Raw genomic sequence first — 21,876 nt, 5'->3', positions numbered from 1 at the left:
GATGAGGTCTACTCTAACGTAGTGGAAGAACAGCATTCTTCTCAAGGAAGGTCTACCTTTGGCTGTTCAAACCCCCGACCACCGCCTCTTCTCGGACGCATCAGACACGGGCTGGGGTGCGACATTGGACGGACAGGAATGCTCGGGAACATGGAATCAGGAGCAAAGGACACTTCACATCAATTGCAAGGAGTTGTTGGCGGTTCATCTGGCCTTGATAAACTTCAAGTCCCTCCAGCTAAACAAGGTGGTGGAGGTGAACTCCGACAACACCACAGCCTTGGCTTACATCTCCAAGCAGGGAGGGACTCATTCGAGGAAGTTGTTCGAGATCGCAAGGGACCTCCTCATTTGGTCAAAAGATCGAAAGCTCACGCTGGTAACGAGGTTCATTCAGGGCGATATGAATGTCATGGCAGATCGCCTCAGCCGGAAGGGTCAGGTCATCCCCACAGAGTGGACCCTTCACAAGAATGTTTGCAGCAGACTTTGGGCCCTGTGGGGTCAGCCAACCATAGATCTGTTCGCTACCTCGATGACCAAGAGGCTCCCGTTGTATTGTTCTCCGATTCCAGACCCAGTAGCAGTTCACGTGGATGCCTTTCTGCTGGATTGGTCCCATCTTGACCTGTATGCATTCCCGCCGTTCAAGATTGTCAACAGGGTACTTCAGAAGTTCGCCTCTCACAAAGGGACACGGCTGACGTTGGTTGCTCCCCTCTGGCCCGCGAGAGAATGGTTCACAGAGGTACTGCAATGGCTGGTCGACGTTCCCAGGACTTTTCCTCTAAGAGTGGACCTTCTGCGTCAACCTCACGTAAAGAAGGTACACCCAAACCTCCACGCTCTTCGTCTGACTGCCTTCAGACTATCGAAAGACTCTCAAGAGCTAGAGGCTTTTCGAAGGAGGCAGCCAGAGCGATTGCCAGAGCAAGGAGGACATCCACTCTGAGTCTATCAGTCTAAATGGGAAGTCTTCCGAAGCTGGTGCAAGGCCAATGCAGTTTCCTCAACCAGTACCACTGTAACCCAGATTGCTGACTTCCTGTTACATCTAAGGAACGTAAGATCCCTATCAGCTCCTACGATCAAGGGTTACAGAAGTATGTTGGCAGCGGTTTTCTGCCACAGAGGCTTGGATCTTTCCACCAACAAAGATCTACAGGACCTCCTTAGGTCTTTTGAGACCTCAAAGGAACGTCGGTTGTCCACTCCAGGCTGGAATCTAGACGTGGTCCTAAGGTTCCTTATGTCATCAAGATTTGAACCGCTCCAATCAGCCTCTTTTAAGGACCTCACATTAAAAACTCTTTTCCTCGTGTGCTTAGCAACAGCTAAAAGAGTAAGTGAGATCCACGCCTTCAGCAGGAACATAGGTTTCACATCTGAAACGGCTACATGTTCCTTGCAGCTCGGTTTTTTTGGCTAAAAACAAGCTTCCTTCACGTCCTTGGCCTAAGTCGTTCGAGATCCCAAGCCTGTCCAACTTGGTGGGGAACGAACTGGAGAGAGTACTTTGCCCAGTTAGAGCTCTTAGGTACTATCTAAGAAGGTCAAAACCTTTACGAGGACAATCAGAAGCCTTATGGTGTGCTATCAAGAAGCCTTCTCTACCAATGTCTAAGAACGCAGTTTCTTACTACATCAGGCTTCTGATTAGAGAAGCACATTCTCATCTGAAGGAAGAAGACCTTGCTTTGCTGAAGGTAAGGACACATGAAGTGAGAGCTGTGGCTACTTCAGTGGCCTTCAAACAGAACCGTTCTCTGCAGAGTGTTATGGATGCAACCTATTGGAGAAGCAAGTCAGTGTTCGCATCATTCTATCTCAAAGATGTCCAGTCTCTTTACGAGAACTGCTACACCCTGGGACCATTCGTAGCAGCGAGTGCAGTAGTAGGTGAGGGCTCAGCCACTACATTCCCATAATCCCATAACCTTTTTAACCTTTCTCTTGAATACTTTTTATTGTTGTTTTTGGGTTGTACGGTCGGCTAAGAAGCCTTCCGCATCCTGGTTGATTTGGCGGGTGGTCAATTCTTTCTTGAGAAGCGCCTAGGTTAGAGGTTGTGATGAGGTCCTTTAGTATGGGTTGCAGCCCTTTATACTTCAGCACCTAAGAGTCGTTCAGCATCCTAAGAGGACCGCTACGCTCAGTAAGGAAGACGTACTTAATAAAGGCAGAGTAATGGTTCAAGTCGACTTCCTTACCAGGTACTTATTTATTTTATGTTTGTTATTTTGAATAACTAATAAAATGAAATACGGGATACTTAGCTTCTTTGTTAACATGTATGCTGGTCTCCACCCACCACCCTGGGTGTGAATCAGCTACATGATCATCGGGTAAGATTAATATTGAAAAATGTTATTTTCATTAGTAAAATAAATTTTTGAATATACTTACCCGATGATCATGAATTAAAGAACCCGCCCTTCCTCCCCATAGAGAACCAGTGGACCGAGGAGAAAATTGAGTTCTTGTTGACAAGAAGTACTTGAGTACCTGACCACAGATGGCGCTGTTGAGTACACCCCCACCTGGATAGCGATCGCTGGCGTATCCCGACCGTAGATTTCTGTCGAGCAACGGAGTTGACAGCTACATGATCATCGGGTAAGTATATTCAAAAATTTATTTTACTAATGAAAATAACATATTTCAGTGTTTTTCTTAGAGTAAATTGTGAAGATGATTAGTGTGAAACTTGTGCCTGGTGTATTTTGGCGACTTCCTCAATATTTGGTCGAATGTGTGATAAGCTGACCCTCATTTCTTCTTCAGTTGAGCGTAGTCTCTCTCGCTTCATAGTTTTGATGTTATTTAGGGTTGAGAAGCCAAGTTCACATAAATAAGATGTAGAAAATTGCAACAAAAGTGATAAAGCTTTTTTTAGATAATGTGGGATATTCCTCTTGAACAGATATCCAAAATGAGTCAATAGGTACAGTAGAATGTTTTATTTTTAGATCTCTGTCACTAGAAATGGTGGCCAGTTCCTCTTCTTCACACAACTGTAATCCAATATTAAAGGGAATATTCATGAAAGGATTTCGAATCCAATCATACTTCTCTGTGCTCAGTGATGGAAAATAGTGGTCGATGTTTTCATCAAGCGCTGTCAGATGAGAAACAACAATAGGGATCATTTCTTTAATGCAAGTGGTACGCATTGAAGGAAACATATCAAAATTACCTGAGCTTGCTCTATTTTTCCAAATAATAATTTTCTTTTTTCAATATTAAACTTACCCGGTGATCATGTAGCTGTCAGCTCTGCTGCCCCGACAGAAAAACCTAAGGACGAAATACGCCAGCGATCGCTATACAGGTGGGGGTGTACATCAACAGCGCCATCTGTCGAGCAGGTACTCAAGTACTTCATGTCAACACAGAACCAATTTTCTCTCTGTCGTGCCACTGGCAAGACCTACTAAATACGCTGTTACTAACTGGATTTGTTTTCACAACTATTTGGTGAAGTACACTATTCTAGTTTTGAGCTTTCGTTATGCAGGAGTTTTATCTTCATCTCAAAACTTGAACTCGTTTTGGATAGATTTAATTATGGTGATAAAGAGAGTATGGACTCTCTTTCACTTTTAAATGGCCGACCCTTCCCTTAGAAGGAAGTGTGTTAGGTTTTTTGTAATTTTGCTTAACATGTTATAGATCCACATATTTTATATCTCTCCGCCTTTATTAGGCCTCTTCGATTAACTTTCCATTTATTATAAACATATAAAATAAATTTTTTATGTTTTGTTTATATGCAACCTTTCCTTTTAGTAGGCGGTCCGAAATTGGAACCGAAGTTAATCAACGTTGAGCACGTTAGCCTTTAAAGAATTTAAAACTTTTTAAATTTAATGTTTATGAAAGAATCTCTTTGATAGTTTTCGTACTGTTTTTCAAAGATGAACTAACGTTTAGTTTTTAGACTACGCAGTTGTTGACGTTCAGGACGTTCAACATGCGCTCTATCGTTACGATAGAGAGAGAGTATCACGGTTTCACTTTGCAGTAAGAGTAAATCGTTTCTGACGTTTCGCTCATTCTTTCTTAACTTAAATGTTTTAAATTCTAAATTAAAGGAACTTTTTCTTTGGAAAACCTGTCAGTTTGTTCCTTTTAGTCAAATAACATGTTTTTTTGACGATTTATAATTGGGCTCTTCTCTTAGGTGCGAAATCAAGAGAGAAAGAGAGAGAGAGATAGAGACGGAGGGAGAGAGAGGAGAGAAAACGTTCCGTTCAAGCGGGTAACGTTGTTTCTCGTGTTACTCTCCTCCCTAGTCGCTGGATGGGGAAGAAGGTAAAACGTTTCTAGGGTTTTATTCTTGTCCCTAGGCTATGTGCGGTGAGAGATTGCAAACATAGTTTATTTGATCTAGTGTTTAGTCTCTTTCCCAGCCACTGAATTTTTTATCTTTATTTATGTTTTCTGTTTTTTTGCTAGTATTAATGAGCTGCATTATACGACTGATTTCGCAATTACTACCTTTTAATGAAGGGTAGATTTGCGTATTTCACGTAGAAATCAGTAAAAGTTTCGATTTCAGTGAAATTATTGCAAAACAGAAAATCGAAGTGATAAAGTGATATGCGCAAGTGTTACAGTGTTGCGTCCGAGGGTTCGTCTGTTCGTGCCTGTCGTTCACCTAGTCCGGGACCTCTTACAAGCTCCCAAGCCCAGGGGAGAAGTAATGTCGAACGACTTATGGGTTCGTCAGGCCTTGATCAACGAACAGACGTTTTCCCTCCGTGGTTTCGGGCGTATCTACCCAAGATCGCCCCACCCACACAAAGACGAGAGAGCCCATTTATTTCTCGTCTGCGGAAGAGGTTTCTCGTAAGAAACCATGGACCAAGGTCTCGCAGCTTTTTAAGTGCAAGTCGGTCCCTTCCGTGCAAGTCCAACGGCCCAGTTGCAGCCACTGGGTCAGTTCGGACTCGCTGCAGTCTCACGACGACTGCACACCTCCTAAGAGAGGCAAAGTGGTACCGCAACAGGCAGTAACACCGTCTGTTGCCGCACCTGCTGCTGTAGACCCTAAGTGGTCCTTGCTACAGTCTATGCAGACACAGTTAGCTTCTTTTATGCAGGAGTATCGTGCGGAGAAGGTTGATGCTGCACCCGTTAGCCTACAACCAACCACGGTTGTGCGTCCAGTAGACGCTGAGGCTACCTGCTCCCGCACTCCAGCTGTGAGAGTTCCACCACCCATGCGCAGTCGACCCTGCCAGACGCATGTTGACGTTCACCGACGCACGGAACCCTCCGTTGACGTTCGCGTGTTACCACAACAACAGGAGGGTGGAGTTAAGTTGCCGTGTTTTGACGCGGTGCGTCAACCTCCGCATTCTAGAGTTGTTTTGACTGCTCAGTATAGACAGTCAAAGCAGTCTCGAGTGAACACTGTATGTCCTCACGCACCTGTTGTGGTTGACAGTTCAGTTGTTGACAGTTCACAGACTGTCAAGCAGTTACATGACGTTGCCTTCTGGTCTGCTACTAATGCACCAGTGCTGTATGTCCTCACGCACCTGTTGTGGTTGACAGTTCAGTTGTTGACAGTTCACAGACTGTCAAGCAGTTACATGACGTTGCCTTCTGGTCTGCTACTAATGCACCAGTGAGAGACTCACTGAGATAACCTAGCTTTTCTCGGACAAGGTTCCTGTAGATGAGAAAGTGCTGTTCTCCCTCCTACTGATATTCCTTTGAGGACTCTGTCATTTGGAGAGGAGCCTTAAGCTGCTTAGCCCCCTATGGACTTTAATTAAATCATGATGATTTTTTAAGGATCTTCGTCCGGATCTTGTAACTGCTGCTCCTCGTTCGCCTAAACGTCAGAACTTACACTAGGCCTAGCTACTTCGAAGCCGTTGTTGTTAAGCTAGTGCTCTCTCGCTCTCCTAGAGAGCGTTACGTTGGCTAGGCGACTGGTTTTGCACCAGGAGGAGTTTTAGGGATACAGCCTTTGCTTTCCCTTCTTTTAAACTGGCTTATAGAGCGAGAGTCTGATAAGACACGAGAGAAGTTCTCGGCTTGGAAGTTCTTGCCTCTGCCCAGATGGACTTCTCAATTCTGGTAGACTCGCCCTGGCGCCTAGCCAGGAGACGCTCCAAGTTGTTTACAGGTCAACTTCTCACTTTTGTCGAGCCTTTGAAGTGTTGCTGTACTATTATGTCACACATAACAAGGCTTCCAGGGATGGTAAATGGTTCCGCCTCAGTCGCTAACCCCGTCTGTTGCCACACCTGCTCCCGTAGACCCTATGGGCTTTGCTGCAAGACATGCAGTCCAAGCTTGTGTCCTTGATTGAGGACTTAAATGCGGAGAAGAACCTTCTGGCCAACAACCTTCCAACCGGTTGGTTGTGCGCCCTGTTGACGCTGAGGTATCCTACTCGCGTCTGCCAGTTGAGGTGGTTCCTCCACCGATGCGACCCAGTGTGGGTTGCCAGTCGCACGTTGACGTTAAGCGACGCTCGGAGGTGGTTGTTGACGTTCAGTGTGTCACTAGGAAGACGTTCAACAACCAGCAGAGGTGACTTGTTGTGACGCAGTGCGTCAACCTCAGCAACCCGGTAGGGTGTTGACTGCATAACCCAGACAGTCTAGACAGTTCGGGTTGACGCTGTACTTCCTCGCGCACCCATGGTTGTTGACAGTTCACAGACTGTGCAGCAATGCCATGCGTCCGGCTCCGTCACGTATCCACCAGTGCGACCGGATTCAGCGAGTCAGACGTTGCCCACTCCGTTGCCGTTTCCTCATCAGTTTCGGATGAGGAACCCTCTGATGAGGACGTTGCTGAACAAGACGATCAACCCCCAGCCCTGCTATCCATCCAGAAGATGCTGAAGAAGGAACGCTGCCCAGTCAGGCTGTGGATGAGTCTGGTAGGGACACTCATCCGTGGATCAATTTGTGTCACTAGGAAGACTACACCTCCGTCCTCTTCTATTCCATCTAGCTTTTCACTGGAAAAGGACAAGACGCTAGAATCAGTCTTGATCCCGGTTTCCGGAAAGATAAAGTCTTGTCTGACTTGGTGAAAGGACTATATCAACCTTAGAGAGGGTCTTCCCCTGACTGTTCAGACTCCCAACCACGTTCTCTTCTCGGACGCATCGGACGTTGGCTGGGGTGCGACATTAGACGGTAGGGAATGCTCGGGATTATGGAACTCGAGTCAAAGGACAATGCATTTCAACTGCAAGGAGCTACTGGCAGTACGTCTGACCTGGAAAAGCTTCAGGTCTCTCCTTCAAGGCAAAGTGGTGGAGGTGAACTCGGACAACACCACGGCTTTGGCGTACATCTCCAAGCAAGGAGGGACCTACTCTCTGACATTGTTCGAGATCGCAAGGGACCTCCTCACCTGGTCAAAAGGTCTAGACATTTCACTAGTAACGAGGTTCATCCAAGGCAACTTGAATGTCATGGCAGATTGTCTCAGTCGGAAGGGACAAATAATTCCAACAGAATGGACCCTCCACAAGGATGTATGCAAGAGACTTTGGGCCACCTGGGGCCAGCCAACCATAGATCTCTTCGCAACCTCGATGACCAAGAGGCTCCCAATATTTTGCTCACCAATCCCGGACCCAGCAGCAGTTCATATAGATGCCTTTCTACTAGATTGGTCACATCTAGATCTATATGCATTCCCTCCGTTCAAGATTGTCAACAAGGTACTGCAGAAGTTCGCCTCTCACGAAGGGACAAGGTTGACGCTAGTTGATTCCCTCTGGCCCGCGAGAGAATGGCTCACCGAGGTACTTCGATGGCTAGTAGACGTTCCCAGAACACTTCCCCTAAGGGTGGACCTTCTGCGTCAGCCACGCGTAAAGAAGGTACACCAAGGCCTCCACGCTCTTAGTCTGACTGCCTTCAGACTATCGAAAGACTCGCGAGAGCTAGAGGCTTTCCGAAGGAGGCAGCCAGAGCGATTGCTAGAGCAAGGAGAACATCCACCCTTAGAGTCTACCAATCGAAGTGGGAAATCTTCCGAAACTGGTGCAAGTCAGTATCCGTATCCTCGACCAGTACCTCTGTAATTCGAATAGCTGACTTTCTCTTATATCTGAGGAAAGAACGATCTCTTTCAGCTCCCACTATCAAGGGTTACAGAAGCATGTTGGCATCAGTCTTCCGTCACAGAGGCTTAGATCTTTCCAACAATAAAGATCTACAGGACCTCCTTAAGTCTTTTGAGACCACGAAGGAGCGTCGTTTGGTTACACCTGGTTGGAATTTAGACGTGGTACTAAGATTCCTTATGTCAGACAGGTTCGAACCGCTACAATCAGCGTCCCTGAAAGATCTCACCTTAAAGACTCTTTTCCTGATATGCTTAGCCACAGCTAAAAGAGTCAGTGAGATTCATGCCTTCAGCAAGAACATCGGATTCTCATCTGAAACGGCTACATGTTCTACAACTTGGTTTTCTAGCCAACACGAGCTGCCTTCTCGGCCTTGACCAATATCGTTCGATATTCCAAACTTATCGTATGGTTGGAAATGAACTAGAAAGAGTCTTATGTCCTGTAAGAGCTCTTAAGTTCTATTTAAAACCTTTACGAGGCCCGTCTGAAGCTTTATGGTGTTCAGTTAAGAATCCATCTTTGCCTATGTCAAAGAATGCTTTATCCTATTTTATCAGACTGTTAATATGAGAAGCTCATTCCCATCTGAGTGAGGAAGACCAAGCTTTGCTGAAGGTAAGGACATACGAAGTTAGAGCTGTCGCAACTTCCGTTGCCTTTAAACAAAATAGATCTCTGCAAAGTATAATCGACGCAACCTATTGGAAAAGCAAATCAGTGTTCGCGTCTCTTTATCTTAAGAATGTCCAGTCTCTTTACGAGAACTGCTACACTCTGGGACCATTCGTAGCAACGAGTGCAGTAGTGGGTGAGGGCTCAACCACTACAATTCCCTAATTCCATAACCTTTTTAATCTTTCTCTTGAAATGTTTTATTATTGTTTTTGGGTTGTCCGGAAGGCTAAGAAGCCTTTCGCATCCTACTTGATTTGGCGGGTGGTCAAAGTCATTTCTTGAGAAGCGCCTAGATTAGAGGTTTTGATGAGGTCCTGTTGTATGGGTTGCAACCCTTCATACTTCAGCTCCTAGGAGTCGCTCAGCATCCTATGAGGATCGCGAGGCTCAGGAAGGAAGACGTACTTAAAAAGGCAGAGTAATTGTTCAAGTCGACTTCCTTACCAGGTACTTATTTATTTTATGTTTGTTATTTTGAATAACTGCTAAAATGAAATACGAAATACTTAGCTTTTAATGTTAACATGTATGCTGGTCTCTACCCACCCCCCTGGGTGTGAATCAGCTACATGATCACCGGGTAAGTTTAATATTGAAAAATGTTATTTTCATTAGTAAAATAAATTTTTGAATATACTTACCCGGTGATCATGAATTAAAGGACCCACCCTTCCTCCCCAATAGAGACCCAGTGGACCGAGGAGAAAATTGGTTCTGTGTTGACATGAAGTACTTGAGTACCTGCTCGACAGATGGCGCTGTTGATGTACACCCCCACCTGTATAGCGATCGCTGGCGTATTTCGTCCTTAGGTTTTTCTGTCGGGGCAGCAGAGCTGACAGCTACATGATCACCGGGTAAGTATATTCAAAAATTTATTTTACTAATGAAAATAACATTTTTAGAGCAACTAACTTATCTGTTGAGGTCAGAATATTTTCATTTCTCCCTTGCATGCTACTGTTTGTGTTGTTTAATTGACTGAATATTTCTGTTAGGTATTCCAGTTTAGACATCCAAAGTTCACAACGAAGATGCTCACAGAATTTTCCCTGCTTTTCTTGGTCGAAAAATATGATTAATTCCTTGTGTAATTCATGAACACAAGTTAATACCTTACCTTTCGATAGCCATCGAACTTCGGTATGCATTAGTAATATAACATGCTGGGAGTCCATTCCTTTGCATAGTTGTTCAAATAATCTTGACTTCAAAGGCCTACTTTTAATATAATTTACTATTTCAACTAGCTGGTGTAACACCAGTTTTAAATCTTCTTGTGATATTTTTGAAATAAGAACTTCTCTGTGTAAAAAAACAATGAGTACGAATAAGATCTGGATTTTCTTTTTCTGCAAGAGATAAAAATCCTTTAATACAGCCTGTCATACATGGGGCTCCATCAGTGCAAATGCCTACACAAGATTTCCATGTTAAATTCATTTCTCTAAGGTAGTCAGTTATCACATCAAAAATATCTTGACCTCTAGTAGTAGTTGACATTCCTTTGCAGCACAAAAACTGATTGATTATTTCACTGCCATCAATAAAACGTACAAATGCAAGCAAGTGACTAGTGTTGCTTATATCCGTGGACTCATCAACAGTTAATGCAAAAGTAGAATCCTGAAGTTTTTTCTGAACGTTTTTTTTCAATATTTTCAGATAAATCTAAAATTCTTCTGTGTATTGTATCATTTGATAAGGGGATTTTGCTAATTTCTTTTTCAGCTTTCTCACCAAACGTGGATTTAACAATCTTTTTGCAAGCGGGCAGTATAACTGACTCAGCAAGTGTGATTTTAATGCTATTATTTCTGCGACTTCAAATGAAGCAAGCTGAGCCCTTTCTGATGCGGTCATTGTTTTCTCAAATACATTGCGCTGCTTCAATTGCTGATCTAAAAGCCTTTGAAAATATACAAGATCTTTATCCTGCAGAGATGAATGTTTAGAAGTGAGATGTCTCTTTAACTTACTTGGTACCATGGATTCATTTGACATTTTATCGCCGCAAACTACACATAATGGATTTGGTTGAGCAGCATCTCCAGACCAAAAAAATCCGAACTTCAAGTAGCTCTCATTATACTGTCTATGTAAATAATGGCGAATTTTTGCCTTTTTTACATTGGAGTTTGTTGGGTTCAATGATTGTTCACTATCAGACTCACGGCTGCCACTAGCCTCCTTTCTTATAAGAAATTTTTCCATTGTGAAGGAATGCACTAAAATCAATAAACATGGTACTCTTGTCCTGCAAATACACTGGTCAATGAGAATTATCATAAAACCCCAACAGACTGAATGAAACAAAAAGGCTAGTAATGTGATTGGTGAAGTACACTACCATGACCACTCAAGTACTGTCTCAACCGACACTGACAACAAGACACCGAGAGTATGCAATGAGAGCGAGACTCAGACACGTATGATACGCGTAGGCAAGGTGACCAGAGCTCTGCTTTTGAGCGGAACAAATCACTTAACTGATTGTACATATGCCCTACTTTTTTAATGTTACTAATATGTTCTGCTTTCTTATAAGTGTGCCCCAATATTTACTGAATTGTATGTGTGCGTGTCTGAGAGAGAGAGAGAGAGAGAGAGAGAGAGAGAGAGAGAGAGAGAGATGTTATGTAATGGTTGATAGACCATCCATCCTCACATGTACATTCATCCAACGTTGTTTATATGTGAAGCTTTTAGTAGTACAGGAGTCTCAAATGATGTGCATTTCTTTTACAGAAATATACCTACCAAAGACTGAACAAAAGGCATGCACATGATTTTAAGTAAAATTTAAATAACTATTGGCAAAGATATGTAAATTGTATTCATAATTATATCAAAAGATATGTGTGCATGTGTGTGTTTATAATTCCACATATATATATATATATACATACATACATACATATATATATATATATATATATACAGTGAACCCTCGTTTATCGCGGTAGATAGGTTCCAGACGCGGGCGCGATAGGTGAAAATCCGCGAAGTAGTGACATCATATTTACCTATTTATTTAACATGTATATTCGGACTTTTAAAACCTTCCCTTGTACGTAGTACTGTTAACAAACCACCCTTTAATGTACAGAACACTTAATGCATGTACTACAGCACCCTAAACTAAAACAGGCACAAATATTAAAGGCGATTTTATATCATGCGTTTCCTAAACACCTAAAAAGCACGATAAAAAATGGCAACCAATGTTTTGTTTACGTTCATCTCTGATCATAATGAAGAACCAAACTCATTTAGTGTACACATATATGTATAGGTTAGTTTTTGCATCGATTATATTGATTATACAGTACTGTATGTTGATTTTTTTATTACCAATGTTTTAGTTTACGTATTTTTCTTAGGACTTCCAAATGAAATCTTTTTCTTTATGACGCCGCCTGAAACGACGGCGTGTACGCTCAGTAAACAACCACACTCAGAACAAACAAGGCATTTAACGCGCATGATGATAGTGATAAATAATGATACAGTACATACAGTATTTACAGTAAAAGCATTTACAAAATATGTTACCTTACAAATATAAATTATACAGTATTGTACGTAGCAAAGCAGGAAAACAATTTACGAGAGAGAGAGAGAGAGAGAGAGAGAGAGAGAGAGAGAGAGAGATTGTTTTACGTACGTAAATGTAAATTTTAAACAAAAAAAAATATGATAGGTTACAACATGTAGACTTTTAAAACCTTCCCTTTAACTTAATGCATACAGTACGTACATTACTAAACTATAAAACAGGCAGTAAGAATATTAAAGTAAAAAATAAAGATTGTTACTGTACTCACCACGAAAGAAGTTGAAGAAAAACTTGAATGGTGATGGCGATGAATTTGCTGCACAGTAGAAATGATGATGATGAAGCTGATGATGTGTTCTACTGTGCAGTCAATGATAGTATTTTACGTCTCTTCAGATGGAGGTGTCTTTTCCTGGGACACCTCTTCAACTTCTTCCTGGGAAACTTCTTCAATTTCTTCCGAAGGCGTACTAGCAGGAGGAACTGGCTCTTTTTTGCGAGGCTGGAAGAACATTGTGATCGGAAGTTGTTGCCGCTGCTGCTTTTTTCGATCCAAGAGCATCCTGTAGGGAGTCATGATGTCATCGACCTTGTTGGAGAATTGCATCGAGCGAACCATATCCTCGTCCCACTCTTGTAACATTTCTTTCGCCTCCTTGATATGGTTGCAGAACTTGGCAAGCCGTTCTAATGTTAAGCCCGTTTCTTCGACATTTTCTTGGGTCTCTTCCTGGGTATCACTCTCTTCCTCACTTGCCGATTTCGTCAGGTCTTCGAGGTCTGCGTCAGTTAGGGGCTGGGAATGGCAGTCCAACAACTCGTCGACGTCTTCAGTCGTCATGTCGCCAAACCCGTCACCTCCAATTATGGCAGCCAACTGCACAGATTTCCATATTGCAGAGTGTTGGATTTCCGACGGAGTAAATCCCTTGTCGTCGTAAACAATATCGGGCCACAACTTCTTCCAGCTCGCATTCACGGTTGCAGGTTTCATCTCTTGAAGTGCCTTCTGAATATTCTGCAGGCACGTGGCTATGGTGTACTGCCGCCAGTACACCTTCAAGTTGAAATCTTCATCCTCGTCATCTTGGGCAGCATCCACACACGCAACGAGGTCCGCCAAGGTATTCTTCGTGTAGAGGGCCTTGAACGCCCTGATAACCCCCTGGTCCATCGGTTGAATTAATGACGTGGTGTTGGGTGGCAGGAACTCAACCTGAATGCCCTCATGCGACAGGTCAGTTGCGTGTCCACCAGCGTTATCCATAAGGAGAAGGATCTTGAATGGCAAGCCCTTCTCTAAGAGATATTTGCTGACTTGCGGGATAAAACACTGGTGGAACCAGTTGGAGGTCAGCATCTTCGTAATCCATGCTTTTTGATTATGCATCCAGTACACGGGAAGGAGATTCTTATTTTTATTTTTCAAAGCGCGAGGATTTTTCGACTTATAAATAAGCCCCGGCTTTAACAAAAATCCAGCAGCATTGCCACACATCACGAGGGTAACGCGATCCTTGAATGCCTTAAAGCCAGAGGCTTTAGCTTCCTCTTTGAACAGGAAAGTTCGCGACGGCATTCTCTTCCAAAACAAGCCAGTCTCATCCATATTAAAGACTTGTTCCGGCTTGTATCCACCTTCGGCGATAATATTCTTGAACGTCTGGTTCACGTAAGTTTCAGCAGCGGCAGTGTCAGCGGAAGCAGACTCCCCATGCAGGGAAACGCTTTTCAGGGCGAAGCGTTTCTGAAACTTCGCGAACCATCCTTTGCTTGCGGAAAAACATTTCTGAGGCTGGGAATCAGTGGATGTCCCTGGTTGAGGATCATCTGCATCATCATCATCTTCAGCATGGTTGCCGTCATCGTCTTTAGGTTCCTTTGCAGCAAAATTCTCATATAAACTCAAAGCCTTTGTTTGGATGGTGTTCGTATCCAAAGCTAAGTTCTTCTTCCGGCAGTCGGCAATCCACACAGCTAAAGCACCTTCCATGCGTACGATCGTTTTATTACGCGTTGTAACGACTCGCTTCGCTGATCTGCTAAAGGTGATTGCAGCCGTCTTTCTAATGTTCGCCTCGTCCTTTTTGATATAGCGAACGGTGGATTCGTTGATGCCAAAATGGCGGCCGGCGGCCGCGTAACTTCTACCATCTTTTAACATGTCGAGAAGCGTAACCTTCTCAGCTATCGTCATCATCCTTCGGTGGCGTTTAGGCTCACTACCAGCCTTAAGAGAAGCAGAACGCTTGGGAGCCATTACAGTAGGATTTACGTACAGTACTGTAACAAAAAGTTCAACTTAAAAAGGTCGCACACAGCACAGATTAAACTTCACAAACTTAAGAACGTCTACTCAGCGATACGCGGTAAGAGAAAGTGAACGATCCAGCCCCGCGAGAACTTTGATGCTGCGGGTAGAAGATGCGGGCAAAACACCAATCACAGGCTAGATAACAAAACTTGAGTTCTGATTCGTCATCTATCAGCGCTTGAACCAATCACAACCCGTCTTACAGTACTATGATGCGTTGGTTACTCATAGAAGATGCCCCGCGCATACTGAACGTACGTAGATTAAGTACAATACCGTAATAATAATAAATAATGATAATAATACTGTACAGTAATAATAATAATAATAATGATAATAATAATAACAATAATAATTTTATTAACAACAACAACAATAATAATAATAATAACAATAATAATAAAAATTTACGTACGCTATTTTACGCCTCTCTCTCCCTCTCTCTCTCTCTCTCTCTCTCTCTCTCTCTCTCTCTCTCTCGTACGCTTATTCGAAATGTGATTTTTGCAACAAAGAATATTATTGGATGCAGTACTGTACTGTACTACGTACGTATACATACAAAAGATTCATGGAAAAGAAGCACATCCATTACAGTACACACCATTCTAATATGGTATGACTGCATCTGATTTGCGTTTCATGTTCGATTTAATTTTACTACGTACTGAATTATTGTATGATCACATTCTCTTTTCGTGTTTTATTTCTTTCTGTGCTGAATTATATATCATATGTAATGCAATGAACAATCAGTAAGAGCAGATATTACTAATTACAGTATTAATGGAATTATAGGTAACAAAATATCGTATTTGGGGGTCTTCAGATTTCGCGGTATTTTCGAATTTTCCGGAAAATCCGCGATATGTATATATATATGGGTTATGGGAAAACCCCGCGAAGTGGTGAATCCGCGATTGCCGAACCGCGAAGTAGCGAGGGTTCACTGTATATATATATATATATATATATGTACATATTGTGTATGTATGTACTGTATGTATTTATGTATGTGCTTTATGCATACACACACACATGTACGGTATATACAAGAGGGAAGTGTCCTTCTTTTAGCTCACAAATCTGGTTACATTACGATGATTACGTATATGATACATATATCAATTATCAAACTTGGAAGTGATTAAACTCCTAACATCGATTGCAGATGATAGCAACAACGGGCAGCCTGAAGATCAAAATTCAATAACAACATAGCAATATACTCATTACAAGTAGACACAGTGCTACATTAAAATGCAACTATTTTGGTTGAAACAAAAGGAACTATACTAAAAACGATTTGAAAGCATGAGGCAATACCACGTCATACATCCCAGACAGAACGACGCCCATCACAATACCGAATGCCATCTCCACTTATAATATTAAACTTTCATTAATTGTAGAATTATTATAAATATTATGACGAACTCAAATGGCTGAAAGTTACTTATGTAAACTGCAAAGTAGGCTATATTTCAAATAATTGTCAGTATCAATAAGCGTTACTTTTCATTCATGTGAAACCAAAATCTATACCCATTTTTCGTATTTTCTGGTGTGCCATGACTATATTTCGTGGCACACTTCAAATAATCTCATGGCACACCAGTATGCCGTGGCACACTGGTTGAGAATCACTGGGTTAGCCAGATCCACCGACTGATCAACAGTGTTGATCATGCCAGGACTCAGGCTGACCCCAGTGCCTTCTAGATGGCCACGTGCTGAGTGGTATCCCGATCTGTTAGCACCACTAGTCGAGGTCCCTAGAAAACTTCCTCAATGGTCCACTCTTCTCTATCAACCGCATCTTCGTAGGTATCACCAATCTGTGAAGTCGCTGTAACTTCACAGTTGGAGACTATCCAGTATCTCCTCTGAACAAGAGACTTTTTGCAAGGCATTGCACAGGAGATGTCTGGGTACATGTGACAGTCTTTTGCAGCTGTCTATCAAGGAAAAGTAGGCTGTATTCTGCTTTTTGTGTCATAGAACAGATCAAGTTTATATCAGAAGCTGGCTTTCTTACATGTTTATAAAAATTCTATATACTGTCATCTCACGTTATCCTCAATTACCAGGTAATTATTGTATGAAAACAGTCGCGTATGCCAAAATCACGGATAAGAAACAAATTTTTCCCACAATTGTCTAAGATTGACACCAAGTCCTCAACTTTTTTCATATTCTTACTAAGTGAACTGTATATTACCTAAAATAAGTACTGTAATTGTGTTAACTGTGCATTATATTTAAAAACAGAGTTTAAGAATAAAATTAACATAACTAAATGATATTGTGGATTGTAGAGAAAAATTCTTGAATTTATGTCAGGGAAAGAAAGAAACAAAAACACTGCATTCAATTTCATCAACTTATTCTCTCTCTCTCTCTCTCTCTCTCTCTCTCTCTCTCTCTCTCTCTCTCTCTCTCTCTCTCTCTCTCTCTCAGGTGCCATAAAAATATAAATATCAAGAGTATTGTCTTTTTTTTAAGTGCTTGGACCACACAATAGATGATGGAGCCAGAAAAGCACCACAGCTTTCTTTACTAGATAATCAGGTGTAGATAAGTTTTTTCCTGTTTGAATGGGTCTGTAATGAGGCTCATAAGACAGGAATCATTACTGCTTGCCAATTTGGTCCCCTGCTATATCCAGTCAGATTAGCACATATTTTGTAAGTAAACTAAGGCCAACTATGAATCTGGTAATGGCTTCTACTCTAAAAACTATCAGTATTGTCAAAACCAAAGATAAGTTAAGACCTTTCAGACATCCTTCTTTTATGGGTAAAGGATAAAGTACAGGGAAAAATTACAATGACAAGTAAATCCAAACAGCGAATCTCTCAGTTTGGATGCCTTTGTTTTGGTCTCAGCAATGTTTCGCAAATATGGCTCCAGGCAGCAAATGACTACTGTACATCTTTTATGAGTCCAGATTCTTCTGTACCCAGATAACTGGCTAGTCCTCTCAAACTCTCTTCAAGGTCTCTTGAAAGCAAAATCAAATTGTCTCGATTTACTTTCTTATTTTGGGAGTGAACACCTTCCTCAATTTTGTAGAGGATTTCAGAGAAACTCAATCAGTGACAGCCGACAAGTACTTTTTTGGATCGTTAAGAACAGATCTTCCAGCTGATGTAAAAAAATACACACTAATGTTGGATGAATTTGGTAGCATTATGCACAAACCGTTGACACAAAATAAATATTAGCATTACATTTTGAAAAATGGAAGAAATATGCTAAAATAAGGGGAAATAAGAGTTTAGATATAATAATTCCAGGATCATTGACAGGAAGATGTTGCTCTCATGACATGAACATAAGGAATGCTTTCACTACTGCCAGCAGCTAGTACCCCTGGAGGTGCTACCCAGAAGGATACCTACCACAGGAATGGGTTTTTCTCTTGGAATGTTTCTAAAGAACTTCCGACCCTAGAATTAGGTAAATGTAAAGAAATAGCTTGTATTAGAAAAAGTTCTACAGAAATATATTTATGAATTCCTGCATCCTGCTGACCTTTCTATGGGTTATCATAAATCTTTTTCTTTTCAGGGCGGGTATAAGGTTTTTGAAAGTTAAGGCCAAACTTAAGTGGGCTGCATATCATAATTTAAATGTTCCTAAAGTTTTCATGGAAAATGTCAGGAAAAACCCAAACAAAGTGGCCTTAATTTTTGAAGGACGGGAATGGACATTTGCTCAGGTTAGTGTTCTTGTTGCTAATGTATTCAGTGTTCAAAGACTGTGTATAGTACATGTTGTGAAGGTTACGCAGGCTAGCACATTCAGATATCTTGATATGCTGTAAGCCATACAATTTAATTTAATACCCATGCTTTACTCATTCACGAGTTATATCTGTTTACTGTACATGAAGAAGTTTATTGAATATAAGAATAGATAGGGTAATTTCTTTTATAACTAATTGACTTTAGATTGCAGATTATTTCTTCTTACATATGATATTAAAGTCCTACACATTTTACTATATTTGCAGGTTGATGAGTATAGTAATCGAATTGGCAACTTCATGGTCGAGCAAGGCTTTAAGCACGGTGATAACATAGCTTTATATATGTTTAATCGTCCAGAATATGTCTGTATATGGCTTGGTTGTGCAAAGGTAATATATACTAGTATTTTATTACCCAAGCAAGAGACAAACCTCTTATTTTACATATGTCAAATACCTGGAAAGGTGGCAAAGGCCAAGTTGCAAGAGGACCAACATCAATAAATGTGTATTTATATTTATTGGGAGATCAGCAACAAACATCATATGATATTGGTGCAATTGTAGTGGGTCATGAGTCTAAAAAAAAGGTGTCCTCCTACACGAATACAAACTTTCGTCCTTTAATAGGAGATTGATTCAAACACAGCTGGATCTCGACAGTGTCGGCAGTAACCGACAATTACAGTACGGGCTAGTAGCGTGGAAGCCCCACCCCCTTACTGTTACACTGAATAGTTACTTTGATTCCAGCCTCTGACTTACACTAATGTGCTATTGGCATTTCTTCAAACTTGGCTCTTAACAATCTTTTCCTTCTCTTTTGAGAGTGTTAGTTTATGCTTCCCAATGCCGAAGGCGGACATGGGGACTTACCGGGTGTATCTGGAAAATGCGATACTTTTATTAGTGGCAGGAGATCCTCATACTTTGTGCCCTTTGTGCAGGGGACATGTGTGCCACTCGGATTTCCCCTGTGAGGCATGTAGGTAGTGGTCACCTTCCCAGTGGCAGGTTTATGGCAGGAGGTGTAAGAAGAAGACTAAGAATTATTCTTCTCCCTTGGGTTCATCCTCCAGCTCAAAGAAATCAGTTAGACCTCTTCTTTCAACCACTAGTGCTCTTCGAGAGATGAGACAGGAAAGAGTAGTGGCAAATTAACTCTTGGACAAGTTTCAAGGCCAAGAGACTTGCTTGTTTCCCCAAGTGAAACAGGTGAGCCTCTTCCTCGAGAGGAGTCTTCTAAAATTTCAGACATGGTTCCAGTTGACAGCACTGTGCTAAGCCTTTTGGCTTCTCTGGGGTTACAGGGTACTTCCTCCAGAAAAAGGTTGTGCCCTGGAGTCAGACGTTCTTTATTTTCCACCCCCCTACAAGTTCTACAAAGAAGACTGTATCAGGAGGAACAAGTTCTTCCCAGAAGAGATACAGTACTGTACTATATTTCTTCTACGCATGAGAGAGCTTCAGAGCTGAGTGCGTCCTCCCCTACTAATGCGTACAATGGTGAGTAACATGTCTCCAAGTAAGCAGGGGATTTTGACTCGTGATTCATTTTCTGATGAACGTGCTTCACCTTTTCTGACTAGATCACAAAACCTTGGCTCACCAGACCTTATCTGTGCTCAGCGGGTTCCTAATACTCTTGCAGCTATGGACCACACAACAGCACGCACACAGTGACAGATCTTTGCACGATCCCATGGGTTCGCTCGCTCCTCTTTCAGGGCACTCTCCCCAAGGAGACATATTTCCTTACATCTGAACGCGGGATTGCAGTTACACACACACTTTTGACAATCACGATGATGACAGGTGCGCTCATTTGAAGCGCTCAAATTGATGCACAAAATTCTCAAACGGACAGGGGATAGCTAATAAAAACATGTGGAACGGTACCTATCAACCCACTTTAATAATATTTTGTGAAAGGAAGGAAACTACTCCAGTACAAATGACTCTTCAGGCATCTAAGCGCGTTTCTCTTTTAGGTGACGTGTATAAGAAAAATATTTTATAGAACTAACTTTATTTTGTTCATTTTGAATTTGATAAGATTGCTGTTATTGCAAAACCTATCTTATACACAGCTTAATTTTTTACTTCATCTTATCCAAAGGTTGTCTTATACATAGAAAAATACCATAGTATGCTGTATTTACATTTATTTACACATTCATTTACAAATATAAAACTTTAGTCTTGTATGCAATTTTATATGATTCTATTTGATTTAATCATTGGAAAAGAAATATGTTAGTTCCGAGATTGATCACTAATGTTCTCCAGCACTGTATTTAGTTTTTGATTCAGTCCATACTTGCAATGATCTTTCTTTTCTTGAGTTTCATTTGATTTGTTGTCCCTAATAATGACATCCAAGGATGAAAACTGAGAGCGTGTTAATCTCAGCTGCCCATTTTGATGTTACCCAAGGTAAATATGCAAGTTTTTGGGTATATATATGTAGTAGCCTAATATATAATTTAGCATGATTTTGCTTAATTTTATCCTTCAAGAAACATATTTTTGTCATAACAGACAATTGGAAATAAACAGCCCTTCCCCCCATTAGTCCGTTATTGCGAGGTTCAACTGTATAAGCAGTTGTTTAGCAAAATCATAGCCATTGTGAATGCTGTACATTTTATAGGAAGAGAGAGAGAGGATAGAAAATAAAAGTTTCTCACATGATGCCTTAGTGGTATTATTTAGCAGTACATTTTGTTTGGATATTTTGCACAATTCATCATTAGAATACAGTATATAGTGGTTGCAGTACGTTAATCCCCTTTCTACAAGGACGTCCACCCAGGCATCAAAACTCAGACATCAGTACTACACACGTTGATATACTGGATACGTCATTTACAATTAAAATAATGTAAAGAAAATTCTGAAATTTTTTTCTATAATCCCTTCATAATGAATAGAAAGAATTTTTCAAATTGTTTAGAGTGAAACACAATAGAATATAAAGCAAACTTATGGAAAGTATATTCTGTCATCTGTAGCAAAACATGTAAACATGGAAATGTAGGTTATCATAGAGTAACTGTGCATTTACAGTATATCTGATGGTGACAAATCTTGTATATAGCTACTGAGGGCGGATACACTGCCTTGTCGTGAAGGGGTTAAATCAAATACGCAAGATCTAATACTGTAGCCAATCATTCAGATGAGCTGTATCTTGGTCTGGGCTTTTGTACTAGTAGTGGGATATGCTGTCTGAACCTTCTCTAACATTAGTAATATGTTTCGTAGTATTGGCATGGCATACTGTATTATTTATGAATAATTGATATGGCATTTTATTGCACTGTACTGTATAGGCATGTGTTAACTGAGAGGTTTGTTTTTTCAGAACATTGGAATTTATGATTTTATGAATATCTCCAGAAGTTGAATAAATAAAATAGCTTTTATATTTATGGTTTTTATATAATTCTTTGATG

General features: G+C 41.3%; 1 protein-coding gene across 1 annotated transcript in view; it reads left to right on the top strand.

The window, feature by feature from the left end:
- LOC137645655 (long-chain fatty acid transport protein 4-like) overlaps window positions 1-21,876 on the top strand; it is a 129,108-nt gene that overhangs the window by 29,037 nt on the left and 78,195 nt on the right. Inside the window, exons 3-4 of the mRNA XM_068378488.1 lie at window positions 18,238-18,388; window positions 18,683-18,808. Of these exons, the coding sequence (XP_068234589.1) occupies window positions 18,238-18,388; window positions 18,683-18,808 (277 nt within the window). The remainder of the gene's footprint in view (window positions 1-18,237; window positions 18,389-18,682; window positions 18,809-21,876) is intronic.

Source organism: Palaemon carinicauda, chromosome 8 (genome assembly GCF_036898095.1).
Source record: "Palaemon carinicauda isolate YSFRI2023 chromosome 8, ASM3689809v2, whole genome shotgun sequence".
In the NCBI taxonomy this organism is placed as follows: Eukaryota; Metazoa; Arthropoda; class Malacostraca; order Decapoda; family Palaemonidae; genus Palaemon; species Palaemon carinicauda.
This window is presented reverse-complemented; position numbering and strand designations above follow the sequence as displayed.